Source organism: Leopardus geoffroyi, chromosome A1, assembly GCF_018350155.1.
Source record: "Leopardus geoffroyi isolate Oge1 chromosome A1, O.geoffroyi_Oge1_pat1.0, whole genome shotgun sequence".
Lineage (NCBI taxonomy): Eukaryota > Metazoa > Chordata > Mammalia > Carnivora > Felidae > Leopardus > Leopardus geoffroyi.
In genome coordinates, this window is record NC_059326.1 from 90,890,180 (window position 1) to 90,907,213 (window position 17,034).

Sequence of the window (17,034 nt, forward strand, 5' to 3'; positions counted from 1 at the left end):
CCAGAAACAATTACAAGACAAAGCACGAGCATGAAAAACACTGGCAATATGGCAGTGATACCCTAATATATGAAGAGCTCTTACAAACCATAGGAGAAACAGAATTGGCTATAAACAATTTACAGAAGAAAAATACAAATGGGCAAAAAAAAAAAAAAAAGAAGGAAAAAATTTTAACTGTACTATTAATCAAATAAAGAATACAATTTGCCATTTTTATTTTTTTTCAGTTTATTTATTTTGAGAGAGGGAAATAGAACACGAGCAGGCGAGGGGCAGAGAGAGAGGGAGAAAGAGAGGATCCCAAGCAGGCTCCACGCTGCCAGCCCAGAGCCTGATTCGGGGCTCAACCCCATGAACTGTGAGATCATGACCTGAGCTGAAACCAAGAGTCAGATGCCAACTGACTAAGCCACTCAGTCACCCTGCAATTTAACATTTTTAAAGGATCGCCTGTGCTCAGATTAGAAAGAGGGATTTAACTGCTGGCTTGGATGGGTAAAGCATTACCCTTTTCTGGTATGAGTATAAATGGGTACACATTTCTAGAAGGAAATGTGACAGTACTCACCACTGCCCTTAAAAAGGTTCTTCCTGTTTGCTGGCCACCCGCCTTGTTCATTTCTATGACTCTATCCCAAAGCAGTTATCAGAATTGTGGACAAAGTTTTAGGAAAAAGACAAAGGCCATGGCCTTATTTCTAAGTGTAAACAACTGGGAAAAATCTCAACTGTCTACTAACAGGGGTCCAATTAAATAAACTGTAATACGTCTGTGTGGTAGAATATTAGGCTGCTAATAAATCCCACTTTATTTTTTTTTTATTTTTTTAATGTTTATTTATTTTAGAGAGAGAGAACAGAGTGTGCCCAGGGGAGGGGAAGACAGAGAGGGAGACACAGAATCCGAAGCAGGCTCCAGGCTCTGAGTTGTCAGCACAGAGCCCAAAGCAGGACTCGAACTCACCAACCGTGAGATCATGACCTGAGCTGAAGTCAGACACTTAACCGACTGAGCCCCCCAGGTGCCCCATAAATCCCACTTTCAAAGCACTGGGGAATTGTTACAGCATACAGTTAACTTTATTTGCTTTTGGAAAACAGAATATAACTTATCGTATGGGGTTTTTTTAAGTTTAAAAAAATTTTTTTATGTTTATTTATTTTTGAGAGACAGAGAGAGACAGAGTGCGAGTGTGGGAGGGGCAGAGAGAGAGTCACAGAATCTGAAGCAGGCTCCAGGCTCTGAGCTGTCAGCACAGAGCCCGATGTGGGGCTCAAACTCATGAACCGTGAGATCATGACCTGAGCTGAAGTCAGATGCTCAACCTACTAAGCCACCCAGGCACCCCCTAAGTTTTTTTTTTTTAATTTTTTCTATTTATTTTGAGAGAGAGAGCAGGGGAGAGGGGCAGGGAGAGAGAGAGAGAATCCCAAACAGGCTCCGAGATGTCAGTGCAGAGCCCTGTGTGGGGCTCGATCTCATGAACTGTAAGATCATGACCTGAGCTGAAATCAAGAGTCAGATGCTTAACCAACTGAGCACCTGTGTGCCCCAACTTATAGTATGATCTTAATTTTGTGTACAAATATATGTACAGAAGGGACTGGAAAGAATATATCAAAGGTGACTAATATTTCTCTCTGGGCAGTAGGCCATGGATTTTTATTTTCCTCTTTGTATTTTATTGAACTTTCATAATTTATCATGATAAGCATGTTTCTTTTCTACACAGAATAGTGCATTTTTAATTATGAAAAAATAGTTTACATTTTTTAAAAAGCACTTAAAAATGGCAGAATCCAAGTAATCCTGTTTAACTGAATCCACCTGAGTAGAGTCTCCAGTGGCATGCGACAGGGCTCTGTCATGTCCAACATTTTATTCGTGATTTGAAGGAGGACATTGAAGGGATTTTCTGCTTTCACTTGGCACCTCAACTCTGTGGAGGCTCGGAGACAATTGGGGAGGGGAGGGGTTCTTCTGCCCTCAGGGTCACTGTCTTACCTTTCTTACCTTGTGGTTGGGCCCAGGGGCTCTTCCAGTCTCCTGGTTAGGGACCTCTGAGCAAACCATCTGGGCTAGAATGCAGGCTGCCACCTTACCTGCAGGTGAGGCCAAATCCCCCAGGAGTACAGGCACCTCCCTCAAGGCCAGGGCCATGTGGTTACGCCCCTCACCCCAAGTCCCCCAAAGGCAGAGTGGAGAGCATTGTCTGGCTCTTCCCAGGGACTTATGGGGAAGTGGGTGGGCCACGGGGCTGCCTGGAGGTCACGACCAGCAAGGTGCATGGCTGGAGCTCACCTGGGCAGTAGGGCAGCTTCAGTGAGACCAGTACTTGGACAGTGGCAACCAGGAGGGGCACAGGGGGACCCCAGCTCCCGTGACTTCCTGCTGGGAAGGAGTTTAGGAATTGGAAGGGAGAATCTGGAGCAGGAAGCACGCTTTCAGAGCTAAACCCAGAGAGCGCCTACTGGGCCCCAGCCGAGGGCTCAGCAGCCCAGCCTCACACCTCTGCCAGTGACATCAGAGGAGTCAGGATAGAGGTCATCGCAGGCTGTGGGGGATTGCCCATCCCCGGTGGCCGAGAGCATGGCCGAGAGGGACAGCATGCTCCCTGTTCCTCTGCTGCCCCTGGGGATCCAGCTGGGCTGACCTGTCTCCTGTAGCAAAGCTTACCCATGCCCTGCCCACCTTCTACCCTGCCCTGCCTGTCCCCTGGGAGCCCAGGTGGGGCCCATGAGGCTATGGTGGAGGTCTCTGGAAAGGGCCATCGCCTGTCATGGCCAGTGTGTCCTGGGGGATTCCAGAAAGTTACAGGGCCTGACTGATGCTCGGTCCTCCTGGGACAGGTTGCTGGAGTGTAAGGGCTTCCAGGGTGTGGCTTTCGATCTCCTGAGGGGGGACACATGGCAGAAGTGCAGGCAGGGGTTCAGGAGAGTCAGGAGGGCACCGCTGGTGCTGTCCAGATACCCTGACGTGAAGGGACTGAGTGCAGACCCCACCTGTTGGTCCAGCATTGCTGGAACAGGGTGTGCCACCCTGGGCACAGAGGTTTGGTGCAGCGTACTTAGCTGTGGGCTCTGGTTGATTTAAGAGAGCACAGCCGTCAGCCTCAGGACTCAGGAGCAACGTCCCGCTGACCTGGAGCGACCCGACAACACAGGAAAGTGACCATCTGTGAAGAGCAGGTTTAGGGCTGAGGTCGCTGAGCCGGACACACAGAACACTCAGCCCCGAGGGCCCATCGCTGACCAGTAGTCCTGGAAAATATGTTTAAAAGGAATTCTTAGAAAAGGAAAATGTGACAAAACCAAGATATACAAAAATACCAGCCCAGACTTTTTATTATTAAATTCCATTCCCATAAAACCACACCATCAAATTGCTGGACAGGTTTCCCTTTTTGGCACTCGTCTCATTGTGGACGGTTAACAGTGTGTGTCCTCTAGTCACAGATCCCACTTTGCACAACCACCGGGAGCAGGGCCCTGTTTGCAGGTCTCTGCTGGCAGGGGTCGGCAGGGGGTGTCGTCTTAGGAACAGGAAGAGCAGGTCACACGAATGGAGCTGGAGCGTGAACTCCCCATGAAGTGACAAGTAAACAAGGTTGTTTCAGAGTGGGGAGCACCTTGAAGGAAATAGAACTGGGGGTGGCCCCAGATGGAGTGGCCAGGCAACTGACTGCGCAGCTGGGGTCTGAGGAACAAGAGGCCCAACATCCGTGTCAGGGAATGGTTGTTCAGGGAGAGACTGGACAGGCTTCTAGATTGAGGGTCTGGAGATGGGGCTTGGCTCACAGTGAAGATGAATTCTGATGAGCTGCTCTTTAAGGAACTCATGTGTCCCTATCAAGGAGGGCATCCCCCATGCCCAGAAGGATTTAAGCATCATGAAACCAAGATGACTGTAGCAGGGACTCCTGTGAGGAGAAGGGACTGAGCTGTGTCCCCCAAGATCTGGGGGTTCTCTTGGCAGGGGCAGCTATGAGGCCAAGAGCCAGACTTGGGGCAGAAAGTGGCCCAGGCATTCAGATCCTGTTATTCATTCCAAATCGTGATGGAAATAGACCAGCTCCCCAGAGCCTGTCTCCGGGTCCCCACCAGGCTCCAGAGGGGATAAAATCAGTAGCACTTACATGCGTGCCATGTTGTTTGTCTTCCAGCTTATGAGAAGCTTCTAAGTTATCTCAAGTTTTTCCTAAAACAACGTTTTTTTCCTCCATTTCTTAAAAAAAAAAAAAAAAAGGAAGGAAGACAGAAGAAAAGAGATTATCTTATTTTATACAATATGCCATCAGCCAGGGAGCAGAACATCGGCAACACTTGAGGGTTGCATAGCAACTGGCTTTCAATTGATTTTTTTGAGAAGGCACCAGAGCTACTGAACTGTTCTCATTTTAAATATTTCCTCGGATGATGGAAATCAAAAGCAAATGGAAATCAGAGACTTGGGGACAATCAGAGAGGAACATAAGGTATCTTGTCGTGAGAGACCAAGTCAAGACCAAGTGGGGAGCACGCATAGGAATCTTTCAACGTTGGAGGGGAAGGGTCTAAGGAATTCTGACTGTGATGTCCGTGGGCATCACTCACCCGTGCTAGACCTCAGCTACCTTATGGGTGTGAGGGGTGGCAATGACAGAAGTCCCTGTGCTCCTGGCTCTGTACTGTGGTTGTACCCCTTCTGCAGATGGGGAGCTCAGCACAGTGAGGTAACTTGTTCAAGAACACAAGCAGATGAGACATGAACAGGTCTCCTACCCCAGGACTCTCATGCTGCCCAGGTGAGCTCCACCTGTCACCTGCCCATGCCCTGGTAAGCTGCTGGGCGAGTTTGGGGTCTGTGGGGCTCTCTGACATGTGGTGGCACTGGTATAGCCACCCCATGGCGCTGTTATTCCTAGAAGACCTGCCTCCAGGCTACTGGTCCAGTTTCCCTCCTGTGTTCTTGACTGAAGGAGGGAAGAGCATAAATAATTCAGCTCATTCAAGGGCAAACAATGGAAATGTCAGAAAGCAATGATTGGAACAGAATTTTTGAACGGGTCTTAATTGGCGTATTAAGGGTGGGACCGCAGAGGTTGTCTCTGGCCTTCAAAATCCCCCTTTGCCCTGTGCCTGCCTGGGCTCAGAGCTGCAGCGCCAGCCTGAGAGGGTTGGGAGGAGGTGGGCGGGGCCCTGCCTGCCGGCCCGGCGCGCGAGAGACCACCGTTCTTGTGACAGCAGCGCCACCTGGTGGCCACGTCTGGGCTACGCCCTTCCTTTCCCGTCTCTCGTCACAGCCCGGGAATAGAACACTTCCGATTGCAGCGGGGCTTCCAGGCCCGCAGATACCTCTTGTGTAGCAGGACTTGGGAGCTGTTTACTTCTGTTGTCCCTGATGTGGTTCCACCTCCAAAAAATATATCTTAGGGCAATTGTACAGCTTCAATTAGACTATTCCTGTAAACCTGGAGCTACCACCCAGGCTGGGGGTGCAGAAATGCCCCTTCCACGGTGCAAACATCGTGACCACCACTCAGCTGCAATTCACTCTGTACAGCTGATGCCCGCGGCTCCCTCCGGGGGAGGACCGTCACATCTGTGAGGTCCTCGGCTGGTGCTGCGGTCAGCCCCTTGCAGGGCTCACGCATGGTCCCCATCGCAGCACAGGTGGGAACGGGAGAGTTGTACAAACAGGTTTTCCTAGAGAAACCCGCGCAGAGACGAGTAGACAGCTGAGAGACAGGTGCCTTGAGGGCTGGCTGGAACGCAGGTGTGAGAATCTTTCTTAATGGAAACAGGCAACCCCCCCCCCCCGCCCCCATTCTCTCTCTGGCACTTTGGAAGGAGATACAAATGGGAGAAATAGCTGTTTCCTCTCTTCGCTGGGAGGAGGGTCACAGCTCATAGGCTGTGGTCTACAGCAAAGACAGGGCGGTTCCGTGGTGCCTCCCAGAGTGAGGCCCATCAGAGGTCTGCGTGGATTTGGCTGGATGGCAGAGACCGGGGTTGCGTTGCGCAGGAGGAACCGTCAGAGCCCACGTGACCCACCTGGGCTGGCTTAGACACCTCTCCTGGGCCCTCTATTTGGATAACTCTGTCAGGAGTCCCTCAGCATGTGGGAGGAGCAGGTGGAGGAAAGGCTGAACCTAGGGGGTGCAGGGAGCAGGTGCTCATGGGAACTTGCTTCCAGGGTTTCTCCAGGAAAACCTGCTTCAGCTGATGTCCAGTCCTTTTGAGCTCCTCTGGCCTCACTCAGATTCCGGGCCAGCCTTTGTCAGGGGGAGGCAGAGGATTTGGACTGATCCCCTAGGGGCTGCACCCAGATAAGGGGGAGAGCTCCCCAAAGCCAAACTGCCAAACTCATACCAAGCAAGCAGGCTGGACAGGAGAAAACAGTCCCTTGACTGTGTCCCCAGGTACTGTGGACCCCAAGCTCGCAGACCTCTCCTCAAGCCTCCCCCGTGGGCCTCCTTGCCACTTCTACTGAAGCCAGAAGCCTCCTCCTCCCCCACCTGCCAGCCCCCACACCTCTCTTGCTCATCTCCTGCCATATTCTAACTCTGCTGATACGGCACCAGCTCCTGTTCCACATTGTCCCTCTCCCATGTCCCCTCCCTCCTCAGTGACCCAGAGGCCCTCTGCCTGCCATGGTGCACGGGTCGGTATCAGGTCACAGGCTGGCCCCTAGGTACCCACACCCTCCTGAATGCTCCGGACCCAGTATGGATGAGAATCCCAGTCCTAGATTCTTTTGTCCCCCTCTTAAATGGGCCAGAACCTTGAGAAAGTTGGGACGTGGGCAGAGAAATAAGATGTATAAGCAGGTCTGCATCTTGGGTGCCCAAATGCTGACGTCACCCTTCTCCATCTCTGAGTCCCATCTGGGCCGCAGGCTCCCAGGGCCCAGTACACAGCCCCTGTTTTCTGAGATCCGCCTCCCCCAGGACCACTTTGTCCTGGTGCAGCCCTTTCCAGCCCTTCTCTCTGCCCCTCTCCTCGGGGAGTCTCCTCAGAACCCAAAAGCCGAGAGGTGGGGGGATCCCAGACAACCCCTGCTCTAGACCCTGCAGCACAAACCCCCACGGGCCTGGAGAACGCAGGTGGCAGGCTGCCTTCTTGAAATGGGCAAAGACAAGGCAAGAACAAAACGCAAATCAATATTTCAATAAATTATCCTGCCGCAGCAGCGAAATCACTCTGGCTGCCAGAGGGGCTGGGAGCCTGGGCTGAACTGTAGGAATTTCTGGGAGGAAGGAGGCGCTTGCCAGTGTCGGGTCCAGCCGAGAAGGATGTGTTGGAAGGGGGCTGTCTGCATGAGGTCGTCTACTCCAGGGCTCTCAACCTGGTAACCTGGGGGATGTGTTTTGTTTGGGCCACATAATTTGTTATGTTAATTTGAGTCAACATTTACTATGAGCTAGGCTTACTTTATAAAATTCAGATTTAAAGATTGGCCCTGAGAAATCCAATGTGGCGGCTCCGGGCACCCATTTCTGCTTGCCAATGGTAGCCGTGCGCTGAATGCCATCACCCTGTCCACCATACACACAGCAAGGAGAGATCTCTGCAGGGTCTCATGTGGGCAACTGAACACTCCAACCAGGAAGAGACACAGGTCACTTTTGCTCACAGCTCACTGGCCAGAGTGGGCTCCACCTCCCACCCCCTGCTGCACCTTCCTCTGGGCTGGCCATCTCTGTGCCTGTGTCCAGCAGGTCCTGGTCACCAGACATGTCATTCCAGTCTGTGACTCTACCTCATGAGGACTCATTTTGTCTTGTTATAACGAGCACACTCAGCTCCCAGGTGCTCTGTGCTCGGGGCTTGGGAATTAGTGTGCCATCTTGTAAGTCATTGACGTGGATAATGCATGAGAACCCTGCAGTGACCAGGAAGAAACAGACCACCTTCAGACATGTCTACTAAGGAATGCATAACTCTGCTTTACGGACAGATGGATCCTTGAAGAGAAGAAGCGGGGAACTTGGGTGGCTCGGTCGGTTGAGCGTCTCTTGAATTTTGGCTCAGGTTATGATCCCAAGGTTGTGGGATTGAGCCCCACACCGGGCTCCAATCTCAGCGTGGAGCCTGCTTAAGACTATTTCTCTTTCTCTCTCTCTGTCTCTCTGCCCCTCCAGACCACTTGTGTGCTTGCCCTCTCTCTCTCAAATAAAAAGGGGGGGGGGTTGTCTGCGTGGCTCAGTCGATTAAGAGTCCAACTTTGTCTCAAGTCATGATCTCACAGTTTGCGGGCTTGAAACCTGCATCAGGCTGTCTGCTGTCAGCACAGAGGCTGCTTCAGATCCTCTGTCTCCCTCTCTCTCTGCCCCTCCACCACTTACTCCCAATCTCTCTCTCAAAAATTAAAATAAACATTAAAAAGAGAGAGAGAAGAAGTACATGCTCAGGACTCTGCTTGGACAGAACTGTTCGGTGGTGGGAGTTCAAGGTGAGAGGAGCATACACACTCACTTCCTGCTATGAGGGTAGCAGAGAGAAAAGGGAAGCATGTTGTATGTAGGAGCCTTGCTTTGGGGACAGTATGGTGTATATTTTGTTTGGGGAGGCAGTTTAGGGCAGAGGGTTGAATATAGGCCTTGGTCTTAGGCTTCCAAGCTATGTGACTTAAGGCAAGTTACTTGACCTCTCTGAGCCTCAGCTTCCTGCCTCTCAGGGTGGTTGTGAGGACTGCACTAGAGAGTGAATGCCAATGTCACGGTGCAGAAAGAGCTGCGAGGTTGCCAGTCCCTCAGCCAGCCTTGGCTCTCTGGTGTGTGCCATGATACCAAGTGGGGCGTGGTTCTCCCAGTGGCTTCCTGTCTGTGGTTCCTGACGGAATGGTTGCTATGCCCCTGCTCTTTGTGTGGCTCCTTTGCTAGATCTGCTGCAGTTTTTCTCCTCCACTGTATTTGTGTTGTTTTCTGTAATACCTTCAAACGGGGAGAGCATAGGGTTCCCTTCCCCTGCTCTGGGCTTACACACCATATCGGGAGTTCTGTCTCCCCTGCCCTGGACCCTGCCAGTACTGTGAGCTCTTCAGCACGAGGTCCACATTGCCTTTGCCTCCTGCCCAGGGCTGCCACAGAATAAGTGCCTGAGAGACCCACAGGGACCTCTAGAAATGGCATAGACGGAATGGAATGTGTGAAGCTTCAGATGGCCTCAGAGCTTTGCCTCCACAACTCACCTAAAAACCAGGCAGTGGTTTTGTGTGAAAACTCTTGCAGGTGTGTGTGACCGGGGAACCTTCCCTCCACTCAGAAGAATGGAGCCAAGTGGGTGGTGGGCCCCCGGGGGAGCTGGGCTTGGTGCCACCTGGACCAGGTCCCCAGCAGAGGGCTTCTGTGAGCACTACAGCCTTCTCAGCTCCCACCTGGTCCACCAGACGCTAAGCCCTCATTTCCATCTCTCCCGCCCCCTGCAGTCCATGAGCCTCATTGAGATTGGGAACCCCTCTCAGAGCCTGGAGAACGTCTGCCGCTGGGCTTACCTCCAGCAGAAGCCGGACACAGGTCACGATGAATACCACGATCACGCCATCTTCCTCACAAGGCAGGACTTCGGGCCTTCGGGCATGCAAGGTGAGCCTCGCCTGTGTAAGGCACAGAAAGGAGGGAGGCTGGGCATGGGCCAGCTGTGGTCCAGGCTGGGAAGTGTGTCAGGATGGGGAGAGGCCAAGACCACCTTAGCCAGTGAGAGGCTGCATAAGTGCTAGTGACCTTCAGGCTCATCGAAAACCATCCTGGCCTCTGCCATTTCCCCCCAGGAAACTGCATCCCCCCAATGGGACAGCAAAAGTCAGAGGTGGTGAAATGGGCAGAGCCTGGGGTGGCAGTCCAAAGACCAGACAGGATCCAAGGTGGGGTTCCAGAATCGTTTGCTTCCCCCCTTTAAAACAAAACAATTTTGAATAAGTTTTCCGCCTTTAGAAGTTAAGAGATTTTACTTAAAAACTCGAACTATATAAACGTGACAGATCTAAAAGGAGAAATTGACAAGGCCTACAATTATAGTTGAAGATTTTAACATCTTCTTCTCAGTAAATGATAGAACAATAGGTAAGAACAGGGATAAGGATACAGAAGACTTGAATGAAGAAACTTGACCTGAGTAATTTCTAGAATACTACACCAAACAACAGGAATACACACTCTTGATGAGTGCAACATAAAACCATACGAAAACAGGGACACATGGGTGGCTCACTTGGTTAAGTGTCCAACTTCAGCTCAGGTCATGATCTCATGGTTCGTGAGTTCCAGCCCCGCGTCAGGCTCTGTGCTGACAGTTCAGAGCCTAGAGCTTGCTTCAGATTCTGTGTCCCCCTCTCTCTCTGCCCCTCTCCTGCTCCCTCTCTCTCTCTCTCTCTCTCTCAAAAATAAACAACCATTAAAAAAAAAGACATACCAAAGCAGACTATGCAGGGCCATAGGGAAATCTCAACAAAATACAGAAGATCGAAATCATACAGAATACGTCCCCTGACCACACTGGAAAAGAGAGCTCGAAAAATTATGAGCGTTTTAAAACTAAACAGTATATGCTCATCAATAATCTGTGGTTCAAAAAAGAAGCAACAGCAGAAATTAGACTATATTTTTTAACAAAATGATATTGATAATACAATGTATGAAAAGTTGTGGTTGTAGCTAACATGACTAAGTTGATATTTATAACCTTATTTACACATTCATTAGAAAAAAGGGATGAAGGATCCAATCATGGAAATATCTATCTCAAGAAATTTGGAAAAAGAACAGCTAATTAAACTCAACAAAAATAGAAAGGAAGGAAATTATAAATGTAAGAGCAGGATTGTTGAAATGGAAAACACTAGTAGAGAAAAATCAACAAAACCAAAATTTGGTTGTTTGGAAAACATGGATTAGAATTGGGATGCCCCTGGGGCGCCTGGGTGGCGCAGTCGGTTAAGCGTCCGACTTCAGCCAGGTCACGATCTCGCGGTCGGGGAGTTCGAGCCCCGCGTCGGGCTCTGGGCTGATGGCTCAGAGCCTGGAGCCTGTTTCCGATTCTGTGTCTCCCTCTCTCTCTGCCCCTCCCCCGTTCATGCTCTGTCTCTCTCTGTCCCAAAAATAAATAAACGTTGAAAAAAAAAAAAAAAGAAAGAAAGAAAAAAGAATTGGGATGCCCCTGGCAATGCTAGTTTAAAAAAGAAAAGAAGAAAATACACATTTACTAAGATCAGGAATGTAAAAGGGACATCATTACAAATCTTACTTTAAAAAGATAATGAGATAATGAGGAGGTATTTTGAACATCATTGTGTTGATAAATTGGTTAATTTAGATGAAACTTACAAATTCTTTGACAAAACATAAAATCTGAGGGAAAAAAGGAAAATTTGAATAGTCTCATATCATCTAAAGATATCTGAATTTATGATTAAAAGCCTTCCCTCAAAGTAAACTCCAGGACTCAATAGCTTCACCAGAGAATTCTTCCTAATTGTTAAGGAAGAATAATGTCAATCCTACACAGACCCTCACAGAATGAAAAGAGTCTTGTCATCTAATTTTATGAGACCTGCTAATATTAGTACCAAAATCTGAGATGGACGTCAAAATTATAGGCCAGTTTCTCCCATGAATATAGATACAAAATCCCAAACGAAATATTAGCAAACCAAACCCAGTACTACTTAAAAAAAGCACTATATGACAATGAATTTGGGCTGCTTCTGGGAATGCATGGTTTAACGTATGAAAATCAATCATGGTAATTTGCCCCATTAATAGAATAAAGGAGAAAAACTTACAGAATCATCTCAACTGGTCCAGAAAAAGTATTTGACAAAAATCAATATCCATTTGTGATCAATTGTCTTACTGAACTAGGAATGGAAGAAGATGTTCTTAATGTGATAAAAGATACTTAGCAGAAAAAAAGCTATAACAAACATCATATAAAGTGGTGAAATGTTGAAAAGATTTCCTCTAGACCTGAGAATCGGTCCAGAATATTTGCTATCACCACTTCTATTCAACATTGTAGTAGAAGTCCCAGCCAGTGAAGTAAGGCAAGAGAAAAATAAAAATATAAGGATCAGAAAGGAAGAAATCAAACTCTCATTTGAAGATGATATGCTAGTGTACATAGAAAACCTAAAAGAATCTATGAATAAATAATTAGCATTATTAAGTAATTTTCTGGATATAATATCAATATATATATATAAATCAACTGAATTGATATAACAGCAAAAAATGAAAATTCGAAAACTGGTACCACTTATAAAATAAATAACAAATAAAAAACAGCAAACACCTGGGAATAAGTTTAACAAAATACATCCAAGATCTGGACCAGAACACTGTAAAACACATGCACAGAAGCTATAAAGACTAAATCAGTGAAGGGATGTGCCATGCTAATAGATAGGCAGACTCTCTATCGTAAAGAGATCAGTTTTCTCCATACTGACCTGCAAGAGAACATAAGTGCCCTCCAGAGCAAGTTTAGACCCAGCCGAATATTTCGAGGATATTGACAGGTTGATTCTAATGTTCACATAGAAATGCAATGGGCCAGGAGCAGTCAAGAACAACTGAAGAAGATGGGCAAAGTATTCAGTGCTCACAAAAGTATATTCGTTAAAGAGTATTTTGATGTGAGGGTTGACAAATGTATCTGTGTCAGAACAGAGTCCAGGATTGAACTTACAGATGGATGGATGCTGGATTCATTGTGAAGGTGGTCCCATGAAGCGGAGGGGAAAGATGATATTTTTAACAAATGGTGTCAGGTCAGTCAAATATCCAAATGGGAGGGGGGGGAATACAGCTTAATACCTTCCTTTAAAATTTTTTTTAAAGTTTATTAATTTTTGAGAGAGAGAGACAGAGCGTGAGCAGGGGAGGGGCAGAGAGAGAGAGAGAGAGAGACACAGAATCCAAAGCAGGCTCCAGGCTCTGAGCTGTCAGCACAGAGTCCGACGCAGGGCTCGAACTCACGAACTGTGGGTTCATGACCTGAGCCGAAGTTGGATGCTTAACCGACTGAGCCACCCAGGCACCCCAATACCCTCCTTTTTAAATGTAATTTGTTTCATTGAGATATAATTGACATATATCATTATATTAGTTTCCAGTATACAACATAATGATGGGATACATGTATAAATTGTGAAATGATCACCACCATAGTCCAGTTAACATCATCATCACACATTGTTACAATATTTTTTCTTGTGATAAGAGATTTTAAGATATGTTCTTCTAGCAACTTTCAAATATACAATACAGTATTATGAACTATAGTTCATGCTTCACATTAGATCCCCAGAACTTATTTATCTTCTAACCAGAGGTTTGTACCTTTTGACCCCCTTTACTCATTTTTTTAAAAATGAGCTCTAAGTATACTGTGGTGGGGAGGGGGAAATGACACCAGATAACATTCTAGCAAAAAATTTGCATCGGTATTTTTTAAAGTTTATTTATTTTTGAGGGAGAGCACGTGCATGTGAGCAGGAGTGAGGGGCAGAGGGAGAGAGAGAAAGGGAGAGAATCCCAAGAAGCCTCCATGCTGTCAGAGCAAAGCCCAATGCAGGGCTTAATCCCACAACCGTGAGATCATGACCTGAGCCGAGATCACGAGTTGGATGCTTAACCAACTGAGCCACCCAGGGGCCCTCCTTCACTCATTTTAACCACCACCCCCCCCCACCCCTGCCTCTGGCCACTACCAATCTGTTCTCTGTATCTATGAGGTTTTGCTTTTTTTTTTTCCTTAAGATTCCACATAAAAGTGAAAGAACAGCGAATTTGTGTTTCTCTGACCAACCTATCTCAGTGCCCTCCAGGTCCATCCATGTTGTGAATGGCAGAATTTCCCTTTTTATGGCTGAATAATATTCCATTGTATGTATATACCACATCTTCTTTATCCATTCATCCATTGATGGACTGTTAATGGGGCAGTGAACATGGGGGTGTAGATATCTTCTTGAGTTAGTGTTTGTATTTCCTTCAGATATATACCCAGAAGTAGAATTGCTGGAACATAAGGTAGTTTTATGTTTAAATTCTTTGAGGAATCTACAAAGTGTTTTACATAATGGCTGCACCAATTTACATTCCCACCAACAATGTGTGAAAGCTCCCTTTTCTCCACATCTTCACCAACCTTGTTATCTCTTAGTCTTTTTGATTCGAGCCATTCTAACAGATGAACAGGTGTGGAGTGATACCTTATTGTGTTTTTGACTTGCATTTCCCTAATGATGAGTGATGTTGAGCATCTTTTCATGTACCTGTTGGCCATCTGGATGACTTCTTGGGAAACATGTTTATTCAGGTCCTCTGCCCATTTTTTAATTGGATTGTTTGTTTGTTTTTGCTATTGAGTTGTTTGTTTTCCTTATATATTTTGAATATTAACCCCTTATCAGAAAGATGATTTGCAAATATTTTCTCCTATTTTGTAGGTTGCCTTTTTCATTTTGTTGATGGCTTCCTTTGCTGTGCAGAAGCTTTTTTACCTTGATATAGTCTCACATGTTTATTTTTGCTTTTGGCATCAAATCCAGGAAGAAATCATCACCAAGACAGGTGTCAGGAAGCTTACTGCCTATGTTTTCTTCTAGGAGTTTTATGGTTTCAGGCCTTATGTTCAAATCTGTCACACTTTCAGTTGGTTTTATATATGCTATAAGATAGTAGCCTAGTTTCATCCTTTTTCATGTGGTTGTCCAGTTTTCCCAACACTATTTATTGAAGAGACTGTCTTTCCTTACTGCATAGTCTTGGCTTTTCTGCTGTAAATTAAATGACCATATATTTGTGTGTTTATTTCTGGGCTTTTATTCTATTCCATTCATCTATATGTTTGTTTTTATGCCAATACCATACTGTTTTTATTACTATAATTTGTAATATAGTTTGGAATCAGGGAACGTGATACCTCTAGCTTTGTTCTTTCCCAAGATTGCTTTGGCTCTTTGGGGTCTTTTGTGGTTCCCATACAAATTTTAGAATTGCTTTTTTGTAGGGGCACCTGGGTAGCTTAGTCAGTTAATCATCCAACTCTTGATTTTGGCTCAGGTCATGATCCCAGACTTGTGGGATCAAGCCCCAGGTTGGGCTCCACACTCAGTGTGGAGCCTGCTTGGGATTCGCTCTCTCTTTCTCCCTCTGCCCCTCTCCCCTACTCATGCTTCCTCTCCTTCTAAAACAAGTCTTTAAAAAGTAGAATTGTTTTTTTCTATTTCTGTGAAAAATGCCATTGGAATTTTGGTAGGGATTGTTTTGAAACTGTAGATAGCTTTTGGGAGCATGGACATTTTAACAATATTAACCCTCCTGATCCATGAACACAGAATATCTTTCCATTTATTTATATCATCTTCAATTTCTTTCATGTATGTCTTACAGTTTTCAGTGTACAGGTATTTTACTTCCTTGGCTAAATTTATCTCTAAGTATTTCATTCTTTTTAATTTAATTGTGAATGGGATAGTTTTCTTAATTTCTCTTTCTGATAGTTCATCACTAGTGTATAGAAATGCAACCGATTTTTGGATATTGATTTTGTGTCCTGCAACTCTGCTCAATTTGTTCATTAGCTTTAACATTTTTTTGGTGGAGTCTTAAGAGTTTTCTGTGTATAATATCACACCATCTGCAAATAGAGACAGTTTCACTTCTTTTTTCCTATCTGGATGCCTTTTGTTTATTTTTCTTGCCTAACTTCTCTGCTAGTACTTGTAATTCTGTGTTCACTAAAAGTGGTGAGAGTGGCCATCCTTGTCTTGTTCCTGATCTTAGAGGAAAAGATCTCAGTTTTTCACTGGTGAGGATGATGTTAGCTGTGGGCTTGTCATATATGTGTTTTATTAATTTTGAGGTATGTTCCTTCTATGACCTCTGTATTGAGAGTTTTTATCATAAGTGGATCAGTGGAATTCTGTCAAATGCTTTTTATGCATCTACTGAAGTTCATCTACTTAATATACAAATATCATATTTGTGGATGTCTTAAATCTTAAGTAGGTTTTAGATCTAGATATGAAACGTGAAATAATAAAACCTGTAGAAGATAATAGAGGAAACTGTCTCCATATTTCTCAGAGTAGGAGAAGATTTCTTTAAAAAAGATGAAAAGCACTAACTGCAATGGAAAAGATAAATAACGTTAAACATTACCGTTAAAAACTTTGCTTCATTAAAGGCCCTGTCAATCCATTGGGGAAAATATTCATAATACATATATCTAACAAAGAACTTATATCTGAAATATATGAGCTCTGACAAATTGATAGTAATAATTAAACAGCCCAGGGTGCCTGGATGGCTCAGTCAGTTAAGCGTCTGACTTTGGCTCAGGTCATGATCTTGTGGTCCATGAGTTCGAGCCCCGCATCAGGCTCTGTGCTGACAGCTCAGAGCCTGGAGCCTGCTTTGGATTCTGTGTCTCCCTCTCTCTCTGCCCTTCCCCAACTCACACTCTGTCTCAAAAATAAATAAACATTAAAAAAATAAAAAATAATAATTAAATAGCCCAATAGAACAATGTGCAAGAGATTTTATCAGGCTTATAAAAAACCTAAATTGATCAGTAAATATAGGAAAAGGTGCTCAACTTAATTGACATTAGGGAAATGAGTTAAAACCACAGTGAGATATCAGGACACACCTAATCGAGTGGTTAAAATTTTAAAAATACTGAAAATGCCAAATCTCGGTAACAATGGGGATGTCATTCTCACTCTCTACTGATAGGAATATAAAATTCATGCAAGTACTTTGGGAAACTGTCTGGCAGTGTCTGTGAAAACCAGACATGTGCCTACAGGATCGCTAGTCTCTTAGACACGCCTCCACCACATGCAGACACATGTGCAAGATTGTGCAGGAGTGTTCCTAACAGCCTTACTTCTAGTAACTCCTAAACAGGGAGAAACTTAAGTCCATAAGCTGGAGAGTGGATAAAGGAAATGTGATCTATTCATACAGCCGGGAAAAGAACTGCAGCTATTTCTACACACCGTGGATGAATCTCACACATTGAACAGTGAAAGACGCCAGG

At 45.8% G+C, this 17,034-nt stretch overlaps 1 protein-coding gene across 1 annotated transcript in view; it reads left to right on the forward strand.

The window, feature by feature from the left end:
* The window catches only part of ADAMTS2 (ADAM metallopeptidase with thrombospondin type 1 motif 2), a 243,665-nt gene that overhangs the window by 173,363 nt on the left and 53,268 nt on the right, over positions 1-17,034 (forward strand). Inside the window, exon 6 of the mRNA XM_045485147.1 lies at positions 9,413-9,569. Coding sequence (XP_045341103.1) covers positions 9,413-9,569 — 157 coding nt within the window. The remainder of the gene's footprint in view (positions 1-9,412; positions 9,570-17,034) is intronic.